The 17,007-nt window shown below is 49.4% G+C and overlaps 1 protein-coding gene across 1 annotated transcript; it reads left to right on the top strand.

Annotated features, from left to right (window-relative positions):
* The first annotated feature begins 6,510 nt into the window (after nucleotides 1–6,510).
* GNG5 (G protein subunit gamma 5) lies at nucleotides 6,511–10,930 on the top strand. The gene is made up of 3 exons (XM_063938962.1): nucleotides 6,511–6,749; nucleotides 8,059–8,203; nucleotides 10,163–10,930. The coding sequence occupies exons 1-2, from the start codon at nucleotides 6,669–6,671 to the stop codon at nucleotides 8,182–8,184; spliced, it is 207 nt and encodes a 68-aa protein (XP_063795032.1). The 5' UTR covers nucleotides 6,511–6,668; the 3' UTR covers nucleotides 8,185–8,203; nucleotides 10,163–10,930.
* The last annotated feature ends 6,077 nt before the right edge of the window (nucleotides 10,931–17,007 follow it).

The following is a 17,007-nucleotide window of genomic DNA, read 5'->3' on the forward strand; positions in this document are numbered from 1 at the left end:
AGAGAGCCTTATACATGTTACGCCACACAGTAGAGATCCTTATACACGTTACGTCACACAGTAGAGAGCCTTATACACATTACGTCACACAGTTGAGAGCCTTATACACGTTACGCCAGTGTCTACCTGATGTGCACACAAACATTAACTACGAGGAATGTGAGCTAGATAGAAACAGATGTAGCCAGCCTCATTTTTGCCGTGATGCGGTGGTATGGGCGTACGCATTGCGACAAGCTTCAGTGAACGCTGTGCTGCGCTAAGTTGCAGCCGACGTTCTCTCTATAGCGCATGCACATTTCATAGACATGGGAACACTAGTCGTGAGTGTGGCTACATCTGTAGATATGGATATACAGTATACTGTATATACACACATAGTAAACACACACACAGCAAAATACATATACACACACACATCCATAGCAAAAACGTACAAACACACACACACTACTAAACACACATAGCAAAACACATATATACATACACAAACACACACCCATAGCAAAAAAATACAGTATACATACACCAATAGCAAAATACATACACCCCCCCATAGCAAAACCACACACATGCACCCATAGCAAAACACATACACCCATAGCAAAACACACACAGCTACATACACACACACACACACACACACACACAGCCAGCATGTGTGTACAACATACTTTGCACCTCCTGGCTCCTGTAAGGCTCCTCACTGCGGCTGAGCCGATGTCTCCCAGTCCTCACTCTCCACACACACTGCTGCCGTGACTGTCCCTCCTCCCTCCCCCTTCTCCCAGCATTCAGCGGTGGCAGAGACCAGGACTATGGAGTAAGAAGCAGCAGCGTGGTGCCGAGATGAAGGGTGATGAGCTCACCCTTCTCACTTGCTGGCGCTGTGCGCTCACGTCCGGCGGCTTCCTCCTGTGTTAAGGCCTGCAGCGCAGCGACGGCAGCGTGTAATGAGTCAGTGTGACTCATTACACTGCTGCCGGCTGTGGGCCCCGCAAGTTCCGCCGCTGAGCAGTGGCGATCAGGCAGCGGGAGACAGTGGAGGAAATGTGCCCCCTACAGGCTAGGAGCCCGGCGGCAGCCGACTCCACTGCCTCCCACAGTTCCGCCCCTGCCCAGTTCTTATTACAATGAGCCGATCACATTATGCCATATTACAGCACCCCATGTTCCTACTGTGCCACATTAGAGTGTCCTCCAGTTCAAATTATGCAATATTACAGTGCCCCAGTTCATGTTATGCCACACTATAGTGCCAGCCAGTTCTTTTTACAATGAGCAGATCACATTATGCCACATTACAGTGCCCTCTTACCATTATAATATGCACTACACACACCTCTCACTGACAACGTAATGTCACACAATTCAGGCTGGGATGCCGTTGTCAGTATACATCCCGGCCGCCAGTAAATCATTCTGATCCTGTCTGTATAACGTTTCAGAAAACAGGAATGATCTACTGTGTATACGAGCAATGCACAGATATTCTCATTGCTGCAATTGTGTCTAAATATCAATAAAAAGCATTTCTCTGAATGGATTATATTGTAAGTTACATAGATAGCAGCTACAGTATGGCATGCTTCCCAATCGTGATATACTATTTACGCATTCATTACGGAAATGATCCTCAATTCACACTGAAGCTCCGACTCTGGTGGTCATTCCGAGTTGTTCGCTCGCAAGCTGCTTTTAGCAGCTTTGCACACGCTAAGCCGCCGCCTACTGGGAGTGAATCTTAGCTTATCAAAATTGCGAACGAAAGATTTGCAATATTGCGATAAGACATCTCTGTGCAGTTTCTGAGTAACTCGAGACTTACTCGGCATCTGCGATCAGTTCAGTGCTTGTCGTTCCTGGTTTGATGTCACAAACACACCCAGCGTTCACCCAGACACTCCTCCGTTTCTCCAGGCACTCCCGCGTTTTTCCCAGAAACGGTAGCGTTTTTTCACACACACACCCATAAAACGGACAGTTTCCGCCCAGAAACACCCACTTCCTGTCAATCACATTACGATCACCAGAACGAAGAAAAAAACGTGAGTAAAATTCCTAACTGCATAGCAAATTTACTTGGCGCAGTCGCAGTGCAGACATTGCGCATGCGCACTAAGCGGAAAAACGCGGCGATGCGAAGAAATGTACCGAGCGAACAACTCGGAATGACCCCCTCTGACCTGGGAGACTGAACGTTGGTCTGAGCCAGGTCTTCAGATCTACTTACCCCTTTCTCACTGCTGGATGGTCCCGAGTCGTCGGCGTTCGTACAAGACGCATCTCCAAGTGCTCCTGATCCCACCAATCAGCAGCCTTTTAGGCATGACCCTGGTTGACCCTTTCACACCGAGCCAGGATCCGGTCGCGGAGCCTTGCCCTGGCAATAACCAGTGTGAAAGGGGTGTAAGTGAATGTTTGTAGAGGGAATCTGAAACCGTCACCGGCAGACTTGTCTGGTAACCTAACCCGCCGGAACGCAGGTCACTGGATATGCGTCTCTTCAAGCATGGCACAGTTACAATACGGACTCAACAAATAAAAGAACGGCTGATAATGTTATAAATGACTAAACAAAAAAGTAAAACAGATATTGTTCTAAAGGGCCCTACACATTGACCGAACCGCCGCCGAGCTGCCCGACGGCGGATATGGCCGACGAGCGATGCGGCGGGGGGGGCAGTGACGGGGGGAGTGAAGTTTCTTCACTCCCCCCGTCACCCGGCTCCATAGAAGTGCAGGCAAATATGGACGAGATCGTCCATATTGGCCTGCATGCACAGCCGACGGGGCACCAGCGATGAACGAGCGCGGGGCCGCACATCGTTCATCGCTGGTGCCTCCACACTGCACGATATGAACGTTATCTCGTTCATTAATGAACGAGATCGTTCATATCTTGCAGTCAGATCGCCCAGTGTGTAGGGTCTATTATACTAAAAAATAGTTTTTACAGTTTTAAGATCTTCACATTTTTTTTGTCCATGCACAAATCTGAGACATTGCAATATATTTTACATTTAGGAAGGCATTATTATAATCACAGCAAATGAAGAAACTTTAATTGGCTTGTTTTCTGACATTATTTTGCCGCTAATTAGGAATATTCACCGGGCAGGTACTTATTTTTCTATAACGTTTCCATGATTTGTGTAACACAATAACAAAATATAACAAAGCAACACAGAATTGTACCAGTCTCACGGCACCTTATGGAATGTAGGAAAGAGACAATACACCTTCCTCCAAAGTTGTATTTTTCCATATCAGGAACTAATTATCATCTCATCATCACCAGGACACAACCGATAACTCTAATACAGTCAGCAATAAGCGCCAAAGATTTTACTTGGTAATTTTTATTTATTTAAAAAGCAAACAAAAATAAGCCACGTGTAACCGTCAGTATACGCCACGATTCAGCAGACGGAATAACCACGTTTGGTGGCAGGAACTTCTAGTAGTAATTTCTGCATGAATTTATCAGTCTTTTACATCATATCTGGGGAAAGATGGCCTATACCTAGGGTCACCACCTCATCCCTTTCATTCTAGACACATATTAATTACACAGGTTCTGTGGCTGGCTGACTTCAAGACTCCATTTCACCTGGTTTTAATCAGCCACAGAACCTGTGTAATTAATATGTGTCCAGAATTAAAGTGATGAGGTGGTAACCCTAGGTATAGGCCACAGGTTCTCAAACTCGGTCCTCGGGACCCCACACAGTGCATGTTTTGCAGGTAACCCAGCAGGTGCACAGGTGGATTAATTACTCACTGACACATTTTAAAGGTCCACAGGTGGAGCTAATTATTTCACTTGCGATTCTGTGAGGAGACCTGGAAAACATGCACTGGGTGGGGTCCTGAGGACCGAGTTTGAGAACCTGTGGTACTATAGGCCATCATTCCCCAGATATGATGCAAGTGGGCAGCATTTCTCTAACCCGGTCCCCATAGAACCATAACAGTGCATGTTTTCCAGATCACCTTTCTGGAGCACAGATGTGTTAACTGACCAACATAATAGATCTACAGGTGGTACTAATTATTCCTGAGGATACCGATCCTGGAAATCACAAAGACCAAAGAACTCCACCTGCTGGGAGGACCGATCCCGGGAAGATTGACAATTGTCTTTAATGTTCTTATACTTGTTAATACTTGTTAAATATACTCAGTTGCACAGAGGAGATAGGGGGAGAGGAGAGGGGGGGGGGAGAGGAGAGGGGGGGGGGAGAGGAGAGGGGGGGGGGAGAGGAAGGGGGAGAGGGGGGAGAGGAAGGGGGAGAGGAAGGGGGAGAGGGGGGAGGGGGGGGAGATGGGAGGAGGGGAGGGTGGGAGAGGAGGGGGGAGAGAGGGGGGGGAGAGAGGAGGGGAGGAGGAGGGAGGAGGAGGGAGGAGGGGGGAGGAGGAGGGAGGAGGGGGGAGAGGAGGGAGGAGAGAGGAGGGAGGAGAGGGGAGGGAGGAGAGGGGGGGGATGAGTTGAGGGCACTTGGATGGGCCCAGCCCAGGTCCATTTTTTTTTACCCACCTCACTGCATAGTTTGTGCTCACTAAAGATCTGCTTGCAAACACGCCTTAAGGTGCGTACACACTAGGCAATATCTGAAACGCTATCGCTCATTATCACCCTTCTGAGCAATATCGTTTGTAATATCGCCCAGTGTGTATGCAATATATCATTAACGATGCACGCTTCCATGGGTCGTTAAATATATACCAGATCTATTTACCAGGACTAATGAGCCCTACAGACTCGGTGATGTCCCGCCGAGCTGCCCGACCGCCGATACGGCAGACGGGCGACCCGGCGGCGAGGGGGTAGTGAAGTTTCTTCACTCCCCCCGTCACTCGGCTCCGTAGATGTGCAGGCAAATATGGACGAGATCGTCCATATTGGCCTGCATGCACAGCCGACAGGGCACCAGCGATGAACGAGCGCGGGGCCGCACATCGTTCATCGCTGTTGCCTCCACACTGCACGATATGAACGTTATCTCATTCATTCGAGATCGTTCATATCTTGCAGTGTTATCGCCCACTGTGTAGGGTGCATAATAGGCCCTACACACTGGCCGACAATCTCCAAACATATGAACTTTGGAGATTCATTATTGAACGAGATAACGTTCATATCTTTGAGTGTGGAGTCACCAGCGATGAACGATGCGTAGCCCCGCGCTCGTTCATCGCTGGTCTCCCGTCGGCTGTGCATGCAGGCCAATATGGACGATCTCGTCCATATTTGCCTGCACTTCTATGGAGCCGGGTGACGGGGGGAGTGAAGAAACTTCACTCCCCCCGTCATTGCCCCCCCCTCCACCCGTCACTGCCCCCCGCCGTCGGGTCACCCGTATCCGCCGTCGGGCAGCTCGGCGGCGGATCTTTAAATGTGTAAGGCCCTTAAGGGGGAGATGTACTAAGCAGTGATATAAGTGGAGAAGTGAGCCAGCAAAGAAGTTACCCATGGCAACCAATCAGTATTGAAGTAACATTTATAATATGTATACTGTCAAATTATACAGAGCAGCTGATTGGTTGCCATGGGCAACTTCCCCATTGGGCAACTTCTCCACACTTTTCACTGCTTAGTACATCTCCCCCTAAGCCATGTAGTACACAGATACTAGACAAATCAAAGTCTAATTTGCAGAGTATGGGGCAGATATACTAATCATTGGAGAGAGATAAAGCATCAGCCAATCAGCTCCTAGCTGCCATGTTACAGGCTGGGTTTGAAAAATGACAAAATGCTGATTGGTTGGCACTTTATCTCTCTTCAAGGCTTAGTACATAGACCCCTAAAGCTGGGCGTACACTGGGGCGATGGGCTGATTTGCAGTTTCGTAAGGACAAATCGCTTACATTGCTGCGTGCACGGGTGATTGTGCACTCCCACGGTTGCTAGCGGCAGTCGCCAGATTTGATGTGCAGCGATATCGCTAGCGACCTGGTGTATGGTAATGGAGGACGTAACATGATAGTTCCATTCTTCATAGAACTTGTTCCAGTGCGTACACTCAATCTGGGCTCAAGAGCATTCGCTGCAATAGTACCACCGACGCCTCCTGCCCGTTATAGCGCTCTTCCTGGGCGATAATTAGGTTCTCACTGGACCTAAAAATGGCATACCATGCTGATGGAGCGCAGAGGGCGGAGCTATACATAAAGCACCTGTAACCTGTGCACCAGGTGTTATGTATTATATACAGAAGCACAAGTGCATGTGTGACAGGGAAGGGGCTGGTGTATAAATAAGTAATAATATCTCAGCTCCTCCTATTACTGCTCAGGAAGCTCAGTAACATTTGTACAGGAGACAACTGAGAAGCAGTCACTCAGGAAACAACACCCGCCCGCCCTTCCTGCCCCCCTCCCCTCAATGGCGCGCTCCCGCCGTCTCACCACACAGGCAGCGCGCCCCCGGCGGATCCCCTGCTCTCTCAGCACACAGGCTGCGCGCCCCCGGTTCCCCCGCTCTCTCAGCACACAGGCTGCGCGCTCCCGGCTCCCCCGCTCTTTCAGCACACAGGCTGCGCGCTCCCGGCTCCCCTGCTGGCAAGAAGGAAGCGGGGTGCTCGGGCGCATGCGCAGTGGCTGTCCGGGAACGCGCAGCGTAGTGCATAGAGCGGAAAGTTGGGCGTAAAGTTTGGAACACAATGTCGGGGACAGCGAACGTGTCGGCCATGAAGAAGGTGGTGCATCAGCTGCGGCTGGAGGCCAGCCTCAACCGGGTGAAGGTGAGAGCGGTGCCCCATGCCTCAGAGGCACCCTGAGGGCTGGGACCCCAAACTTCCTGTGTGTGTTGGGGGAGGGACCCACTGAGACGCCCGTTATGTGCACACACCCGCTATCTGTACACCCTGGGTGGGGGAGGGGGCACCCTCACTATATATATATATATATATATATATATATATATATATATATATATACGCATCACCTGCTATATGTACACCCCATATATACACATACTACACCCCCCCCCTGCTATCTGTACAATATTATATATATATATATATATATATATATATATGTATGTGTGTATATATATATATATATATATATAATGTAATATAGCTGTTCTCAGATGATCCAGGCCAGGATTGGGGGTACACTCATTATCTGTACACACCCCCCGTTATGTACACCTTGTGTGTGTTGGCGTCTCTGTAATGGGTGCAATATGTTACCTTTGTGGAGTCCTGCATCAGAGCTGCAGTAAAAAAAAAAAAATCACTGGGAAAATGGCCACCGTGTGGGTGTCATGTTTTTGGAGACCTGCGCATGCGCAGTAGACTCTGGAACAATGCCAGAGTCTACTGCGGAGAGGAGGGACCACCCGGAGTTGGGACAGTGGCCCCCTCCTCTGTTATAACACACCTGTGTGGGGGAGAGAGTAAGCCCATTATATGTAATGCTATTTATATAGCACTTTCCTCCCAGTAGGACCCAGCGAGGCGATACAATTGCTGGCTGGGGATGTAGCTATTCCAATCCCGTGACGGCTGCCTTTTTGCGCCCGCATGCTCCCGCACAAATTGCTGTGCGTAATGCAGTAACGGTGCGCCCAGTGCTCGCGGCCAGCGCTGAAGCCCTACTGTACGCGGATTTCTGCTCACACCTCGGTATTGGTGCAAAACTGTTCAGTCGCTCCCGGTAAGATCAGACTGGTGCTACATTCTCAGAGCAACGTCCGCTGCACAGAAACAGAACTCCGCGGTTGGGTTGTATTTTAACTTTTTTTTTGTTTTGGAAACTAAAGGGGCATTAATGAAATGTACAGCTCGAGAAAGGGGCGTTTGGGGTACACTATGCAGTGTACGGGCAGGGGCACTTGGGGTACACTGGGTTGTTACACACACACCGTGCCTGCCTTGGATGTGCGGACAGGTTGCCTGGGTGCCTGCCTTGGATATGCGGACAGGTTGCCCGGGTGCCTGCCTTGGGTGTGCGGCCCGGGTGCCTGCCTTGGGGGTATGTTTGCATGTTTTACGTCTAAGCTCCGAGGTGTGTCGCATTCTTCACGTCCTGTCACTTATTTTGCAGGTCTCTCAGGCTGCTGCTGATCTGAAGCAGTTCTGCATGCAGAATGCACAACATGATCCCTTACTAACTGGAATCTCCTCAAGTACAAACCCCTTCCGACCCCCCAAAGTCTGCTCTTTTCTGTAACTGTATTTCCCTGTCATTGGTAAGTACACATTTAACCATCGTAGTGTGTGGTACAATATTCCAGTTGGTGCCAGGAGCAAGGCCGTTTCCAGGCTCATAGTACACGCATTAGTCCCTATGCTGCGTCCTCTAATGGTCTGGAAAGACCTTGCATAAAGGTACACGTGGGACTGCTTGCACTTGTGCTTATATTACCAGTAAAGGCCGGGGTACAAGTACACACAGACCCCCTGGGCCAGCAGTGACGTCTCTGTGTCACTAGTATGTTATACACCAGTATAAAGCTCTTTAGACCATCCAAAGATAATAATCATTTTATCTATATTACGGGCTTTCTCCAATAAGACTCAAGGTGCTTAGACCACTATGGAAGTACTCCTAGGTATCACAAATTCCTGTCACTCAACCTACAATGCAATTTCCTCTTCCAGAGGAGCATACATCAGCGCTTTCAGGGGCAGATGTACTAAGTCTTGGAGAAAGATAAAGTGGATGGAGATAAACTACCAACCAATCAGCTCCTAGCTGTCACTTCTCAAACACGCAGTGCTGCAGCATGGCAGGAGCTGATTGGCTGGTGCTTTATCGCTCTTCTCTCATGTGGTGCGGTCTCTAGAAATGTGCAGTCTGTCATGGCGGTGGCGTGGTCTCTCGCGCCTCTCTTTGGCCCACAGATAAACACACTGGTGTGCGTTAGGATCTGTGCAGCCCAGCAATGCCCGGTCAGTGCCCCCTATGGGGGAGAGTGGGCAGGACTGTGTTTTATAGCGACAGATGAGATCTCTGGAGGACTTACTGGTCCTGTTACATCATCTAATAACGAGTAACGTTCACATGTGTTTCTTTTATAGAGTAATATATAATGTGTGTGTTTTTAAATGATCAGCCCTCATAAGGATCCCTTTCTTGGGTTGGCTAAGAGCATCTGTGTGGGTTTTACACTTTCCTGGATGTGCGGCAGCGCAGAAAGCCTTCTGTAGTGATGTGTGGGTATGACATGACCACCTGGCATACGGAATGAAAGACGCCAGCCTTTATTAGATTATATTTAAACAAGGGAGCGCTGAAAACAGGGTCAATTTATATCACACATTTATTACAATCCACATATAGACAGCAAATAAAATCAAGAATAATATCCGGATATTAAAACAATATAGTGCACTTTTTATTCAGTCCCATGCCCTGAGCTCAAATTAATAAGTGTCTATTCACGTAGACAGATCCGTTCAACCTCCGCTGGTTCACATTAATTGTGTCTAACTGTAACCATGTTGTTTTGAAAATCAGATTGGTTTAGACAAAACAATCTTTTTCATTGTATCCAGCCAAGTTGTAACAGTCACTAGAGAAGCTCTTTAGTATGTAACAGTAGGGGGAGAGCGCTGTGGTATGCTACGACCCCTACGTCCCAGCCGCAGCGCGTCCTTGAAGGGATACTCACAGCCGCCTCGGCTTCCCTTGGGGTGCGGACCGCCTTTCGCTCGGTCCTGCTGTTGCTTTGTCCCCAATCAAGTTTCCACAGCACTCTATGCGGCAGCGGGATCAGTTTGTGAAAGAGCTCCGGGCACCGGAATCCAAGTAGTGAAAGCCCTTCTTTATTAGATGGTGGTTTCCAAATCTGGGTGCTGTGGGGCACTGGCAGGGGTGCCACGGGTTGGTGGTCCGGGACCAAACCAAGTTACTGCTATGTAAAATTTAAAAGGAAAACCAGTTGCCTGTAAATCCTAATCCCTGAATTTCTGAATAAGAAACTATTGGCTTAGGGGTTCCGTGAAAAAAGCTGGTGATGCTATAAGACATGGCAATCGGGAAAGTTTGGGAACCACTGCCATATGCAGTAGTCCTATCTGGGGGAGCACGGCTTGTAGGCAGACCTATAATTGAAGCGTTGTGTAATAAGATACTGTAACGTTACCCACGTACACATCCCTGGCTGGTGTCCAATTGCATCTAATTCACCTTTTGTCTCCTACAGAGTAACTTTATCCCTGATGGCGGATGTCGGAAGGAGCGGCTTGGTTTGATTCTACGATGCTGATCCCTGGGAAGTGCCAAGTTTTCCCCTTTGTACATTTCTATCATCGAGCCTTTTAACATCTACCTCTCCGTTGTGAGCTGTTTGCAGTAATGCGCTTTTCTTTCTTTTTAAAAATAAATAGTTTTTTTTTATACACTGGTAATTAACCACGTAATGGTTTCATTTTAATCTGATAGTCATTAGAGATCTGCGTGACTGCAGTATTTGTGACGGATTCATAAGGTGTTAGCAAACCTAAAACGGGACAGTGGAGGTGTTGCCCCAAGCAACCAATCAGGTCCTAGCTGTCATTTTATAGCACGTACTTGATAAATGCTCGCCAGTACCTGATTCGATGCTATGGGGAACAGCTGCTCTAGGACTTTTCTGAAGTTGCAGCAGATCTACCCCGAGGTCTGTGCTCCTTCTCCCCGTACCACGGGCGCTGACGCAGCTAAAACGTCCCCTCTGTAACACAACATCTACCATTGTGGAGATTTGCGCTAAACGTGCGTCAAAGACCGGTTGCCACTATTCAAACTTTCAGGGCAGCGACGGCCTGGGACGGTCCTAGTGCACGGGACGTCTGGACTGTGCAGTTCCGCAGATCTTCTGATGAAATTTGGACATAAGTCATTTTATTTTGTAAATGTAACATGTAAAATGTTGTGTAAAGTGGAAAAAAAAAACAAGTGGTGCCTTATTAAATCATTCTCTAACAATCAATGTGTTGTGTAATTAGGACAGTTTTGCTGCAGCTGCTCCAATATTCACCTTTGCTACGTTGACATAAAGCAAGACATGGACGGCTCTGAGGCTGTATGGAGAAGGAAAGCGTTCCTGCTCTGTTCTCATTAGTACTGTAAAGGGTGAGGAAACGAGCGGATCTCCGGCAGAAATATTCCTCTGGTGCAGGGTAATTGGCTGCAATCCTCCAGCACAGAAGAGAACGCTGCTAAAATTCTGCCCTTTATCTCCTGTCAGTATTCTTGTTTGTGTTCGTGTCCATAGAACGTGGCTGTGCTTAATGGGCCTAATTCACACATGATCGCTGCTGGCGGGCGATTAGGTCTGAACTGCGCCGACGCATGCCAGAGATTCTATGAGCATCTCAGCCCAGCGTGACATGCAGAGGCGTTTGCTGGGTGGGCCGGCGGTGTTGGGCTGCCGTTTTGGGGGCGCGGTATGGGCAACGCAGGCATGCCCGGACTGTGGTGGTGGGGGGGGGGCTGTGGCGGCTGTGTGACGTCACACGCAGCCGCTACGAACCGGAGAGCGACAGGTAGCTCCCTGACAGCGTGCAGGAGCTGCACTAGTAGGGAGCTACTGTTCAGGTACAAAAGGTGGCGGGGGGAGGGCCTGACATGCGGGGCTGATTAACCCTGTGCTGAGCATCCCCCCGCATGTCTGAGTGGCTGATGCATGGCAACAATCCGGTCTGAATTAGGCCCAATGTCTTTCCTCCCCTTCTGCTTCTCCGCAGTCACCAGCATCTGGGGGGGGGGGGGGGGGGGGTCCAAATGCAGTCCACAATTTCCCACTCTGGGGAGTCTGGGGGAACGGTAGAACCTAGTACCTACCTTGGACATTAATGTACACATTGATCTTTTTATACACTGGATACTGTATGGAATACAATATTAATATTTCTCTTACGTCCTAGAGAATGCTGGGGTCCACATTAGTACCATGGGGGTATAGATGGGTCCAACAAGAGCCATTGGCACTTTAAGAGTTTGAGAGTGTGGGCTGGCTCCTCCCTCTATGCCACTCCTACCAGACTCGGTTTAGAAGATGTGCCCGGAGCAGCCGGTCACAGCTAGGGGAGCTCTACAGAGTTTCTCTAGTAAAGTTTATTTCTCTGACGTCCTAGTGGATGCTGGGGACTCCGTAAGGACCATGGGGAATAGACGGGCTCCGCAGGAGACTGGGCACTCTATAAGAAAGATTTGGTACTATCTGGTGTGCACTGGCTCCTCCCTCTATGCCCCTCCTCCAGACCTCAGTTAGATTTCTGTGCCCGGCCGAGCTGGATGCACACTAGGGGCTCTCCTGAGCTCCTAGAAAGAAAGTATATGTTAGGTTTTTTATTTTACAGTGAGACCTGCTGGCAACAGGCTCACTGCAACGAGGGACTAAGGTGAGAAGAAGCGAACCTACCTGCTTGCAGCTAGCTTTGGCTTCTTAGGCTACTGGACACCATTAGCTCCAGAGGGATCGACCGCAGGACCCGTCCTTGGTGTTCGTTCCCGGAGCCGCGCCGCCGTCCCCATTACAGAGCCAGAAGCAAGAAGATGGTCCGGAAAATCGGCGGCAGAAGACTTCAGTCTTCACCAAGGTAGCGCACAGCACTGCAGCTGTGCGCCATTGCTCCTCATACACACTTCACACTCCGGTCACTGAGGGTGCAGGGCGCTGGGGGGGGGCGCCCTGAGCAGCAATAAAAACACCTTGGCTGGCAAAATAACCACAATATATAGCCCCAGAGGCTATATATGTGGTAATTACCCCTGCCAGAATCCAGAAAAAAGCGGGAGAAAAGTCCGCCGAAAAAGGGGCGGAGCCATCTCCCTCAGCACACTGGCGCCATTTCTCCCTCACAGTTCTGCTGGAAGGAAGCTCCCTGACTCTCCCCTGCAGTATACACTACAGAAAAGGGTAAAAAAGAGAGGGGGGGCACTAAATTTAGGCGCAGTAAATATTATAGCAGCTATAGGGGACATAATTCAGTTAGTCCCTGCATTATATAGCGCTCTGGTGTGTGCTGACATACTCTCTCTATCTGTCTCCCCAAAGGGCTTTTGTGGGGTCCTGTCTCCTTTAAGAGCATTCCCTGTGTGTGTGCGGGGTGTCGGTACGGCTGTGTCGACATGTTTCAGGAGGAGGCTTATGTGGAGGCGGAGCAGATGCCTATAAATGTGATGTCACCCCCTGCGGGGCAGACACCTGAGTGGATGGACTTATGGAAGGAATTACGTGCAAGTGTCGACTCCTTACATAAAAAATTTGACGACATGCCAAATGCGGGACAGCCGGCTTCTCAGCTCGTGCCTGCCCAGACAATTCAAAGGCCATCAGGGGCTCTAAAACGCCCACTACCTCAGATGGCAGACACAGATGTCGACACGGATACTGATACCAGTGTCGACGACGATGAGTCAAATTTAATATCCACTAGGGCCATTTGTTGCATGATTGAGGCAATGAAAGAGGTATTACACATTTCTGATATAAACCCAGGTACCTCAAAAAAGGGTATTATGTTTGGGGAGAAAAAACTACCAATAGTTTTTCCCCCATCTGAAGAATTAAATGAAGTGTGTGAAGAAGCGTGGGCTTTCCCCGATAAAAAATTGGTGATTTCAAAAAAATTACTAATGGCATTCCCTTTCCCGCCAGAGGATAGGTCACGTTGGGAAACATCCCCTAGGGTGGATAAAGCGCTCACACGTTTGTCTAAAAAGGTGACACTACCGTCTCCGGATACGGCCGCCCTCAAGGAACCTGCTGATAGAAAGCAGGAAGCTATCCTGAAGTCTATATATACACACACTGGTGTTATACTGAGACCAGCTATTGCTTCAGCGTGGATGTGCAGTGCTGCTGCTGCTTGGTCAGATTCCCTGTCGGAAAATATTGACACCCTAGACAGGGACACTATATTGCTAACCGTAGAGCATATAAAAGACTCAGTCTTATACATGAGAGATGCACAGAGGGAGATTTGCCGGCTGGCATCTAGAATAAGTGCATTGTCCATTTCTGCTAGGAGAGGCTTATGGACTCGGCAGTGAACAGGTGATGCAGATTCTAAAAGGCACATGGAAGTTTTGCCTTATAAGGGTGAGGAGTTATTCGGGGATGGTCTCTCAGACCTTGTTTCCACAGTAACAGCTGGGAAGTCAGCATTTTTGCCCCATGTCCCCTCACAGCCTAAGAAAGCGCCGTATTATCAGGTACAGTCCTTTTGACCCCAGAAAAACAGGCGGGGAAAAGGCGGGTCCTTTCTGTCTAGAGGCAGAGGAAGGGGAAAAAAGCTGCAACACACAGCAGGTTCCCAGGAACAAAAGTCCTCCCCCGCTTCTTCCAAATCCGCCGCATGACGGTGGGGCTCCACAGGCGGAGCCAGGTACGGTGGGGGGCCGCCTCAAAAATTTCAGCGATCAGTGGCTTCGCTCACGGGTGGATCCCTGGATCCTTCAAGTAGTATCTCAGGGGTACAAGCTGGAATTCGAGGCGCCTCCCCCCCGCCGTTTCCTCAAATCGGCCTTACCGACAACTCCCTCGGGCAGGGAGGCTGTACTAGAGGCAATTCACAAGCTGTATTCCCAGCAGGTGATAGTCAAGGTACCCCTACTTCAACAAGGACGGGGTTACTATTCCACACTGTTTGTGGTACCGAAACTGGACGGTTCGGTGAGACCCATTTTAAATTTGAAATCCTTGAACACATACATAAAAAGATTCAAGTTCAAGATGGAATCGCTCAGGGCGGTTATTTCAAGCCTGGACGAGGGGGATTACATGGTATCCCTGGACATCAAGGATGCTTACCTGCATGTCCCAATTTACCTTCCTCACCAGGAGTACCTCAGATTTGTGGTACAGGATTGCCATTACCAATTCCAGACACTACCGTTTGGACTGTCCACGGCACCGAGGGTGTTTACCAAGGTAATGGCAGAAATGATGATACTCCTTCGAAAAAAGGGAGTTTTAATTATCCCGTACTTGGACGATCTCCTAATAAAGGCGAGGTCCAGGGAGCAGTTACTGGTCGGAGTAACACTATCTCGGGAAGTGCTACAACAGCATGGCTGGATTCTAAACATTCCAAAGTCACAACTGGTTCCTTCCACACGCTTACTGTTACTGGGGATGATTCTGGACACAGAACAGAAAAAAGTGTTTCTCCCGCAGGAGAAAGCCAAGGAGCTGTCATCTCTAGTCAGAGACCTCCTGAAACCAAAACAGGTATCGGTGCATCACTGCACACGAGTCCTGGGAAAAATGGTGGCTTCATACGAAGCAATTCCATTCGGCAGGTTCCATGCAAGGACCTTCCAGTGGGACCTCTTGGACAAGTGGTCGGGATCGCATCTTCAGATGCATCAACTGATAACCCTGTCTTCAAGGACCAGGGTGTCTCTACTGTGGTGGCTGCAGAGTGCTCATCTTCTAGAGGGCTGCAGATTCGGCATACAGGACTGGGTCCTGGTGACCACGGATGCCAGCCTTCGAGGCTGGGGCGCAGTCACACAGGGAAGAAATTTCCAGGGACTTTGGTCAAGTCAGGAGTCGTCCCTACACATAAACATTCTGGAACTGAGGGCCATTTACAATGCCCTAAGTCAGGCAAGGCCCCTGCTTCAAAACCAGCCGGTTCTGATCCAATCAGACAACATCACGGCAGTCGCCCATGTAAACCGAGAGGGCGGCACAAGCAGGATGGCGATGGCAGAAGCCACAAGGATTCTCCGATGGGCGGAAAATCACGTACTAGCACTGTCAGCAGTGTTCATTCCGGGAGTGGACAACTGGGAAGCAGACTTCCTCAGCAGACACGACCTACACCCGGGAGAGTGGGGTCTTCATCCAGAAGTCTTCCTACTGTTGGTAAACCGTTGAGAAAGGCCACAGGTGGACATGATGGCGTCCCGCCTCAACAAGAAGCTAAAGAGATATTGCGCCAGGTCAAGGGACCCTCAGGCGATAGCTGTGGACGCTCTAGTGACACCGTGGGTGTACCAGTCGGTTTATGTGTTCCCTCCTCTGCCTCTCATACCAAAGGTACTGAGAATAATAAGAAGGCGAGGAGTAAGAACGATACTCGTGGTTCCGGATTGGCCAAGAAGAGCTTGGTATCCGGAACTTCAAGAAATGTTATCAGAGGACCCATGGCCTCTACCGCTCAGACAGGATCTGCTACAGCAGGGGCCCTGTCTGTTCCAAGACTTACCGCGGCTGCGTTTGACGGCATGGCGGTTGAATTCCGGATCCTAAAGGAAAAGGGCATTCCGGAGGAAGTCATTCCTACGCTGATAAAAGCCAGGAAAGAAGTAACCGCAAACCATTATCACCGCATTTGACGAAAATATGTTGCGTGGTGTGAGGCCAGGAAGGCCCCTACAGAGGAATTTCAGCTGGGTCGTTTTCTGCACTTCCTACAGTCGGGAGTGACTATGGGCCTAAAATTGGGTTCCATTAAGGTCCAGATTTTGGCTCTGTCGATTTTCTTCCAGAAAGAACTGGCTTCACTGCCTGAAGTTCAGACTTTTGTAAAGGGAGTGCTTCATATTCAGCCCCCTTTTGTGCCTCCTGTGGCACCTTGGGATCTCAATGTGGTGTTAAGTTTCCTAAAATCACATTGGTTTGAACCACTTAAAACTGTGGATCTGAAATATCTCACGTGGAAAGTGGTCATGTTATTGGCCTTGGCTTCGGCCAGGCGTGTGTCAGAATTGGCGGCTTTGTCATGTAAAAGCCCTTATCTGATTTTCCATATGGATAGGGCAGAATTGAGGACTCGTCCCCAGTTTCTCCCTAAGGTGGTATCAGCTTTTCACTTGAACCAACCTATTGTGGTGCCTGCGGCTACTAGGGACTTGGAAGATTCCAAGTTACTGGACGTAGTCAGGGCCTTGAAAATTTATGTTTCCAGGACGGCTGGAGTCAGGAAAACTGGCTCGCTTTTTATCCTGTATGCACCCAACAAAATAGGTGCTCCTGCTTCTAAGCAGACTATTGCTCGCTGGATTTGTAGCACAATTCAGCTGGCGCATTCTGCGGCTGGATTGCCGCAT

This window comes from Pseudophryne corroboree, chromosome 9 (genome assembly GCF_028390025.1).
Source record: "Pseudophryne corroboree isolate aPseCor3 chromosome 9, aPseCor3.hap2, whole genome shotgun sequence".
NCBI classification, from domain to species: domain Eukaryota; kingdom Metazoa; phylum Chordata; class Amphibia; order Anura; family Myobatrachidae; genus Pseudophryne; species Pseudophryne corroboree.

Coding starts and splice junctions, on each gene's coding strand:
- GNG5 (XM_063938962.1), top strand. CDS start 6,669: ATGTCGGGGACAGCGAACGTGTCGGCCATGAAGAAGGTGGTGCATCAG. Junction 6,750..8,058: donor CCAGCCTCAACCGGGTGAAG/GTGAGAGCGGTG, acceptor CTTATTTTGCAG/GTCTCTCAGGCTGCTGCTGA.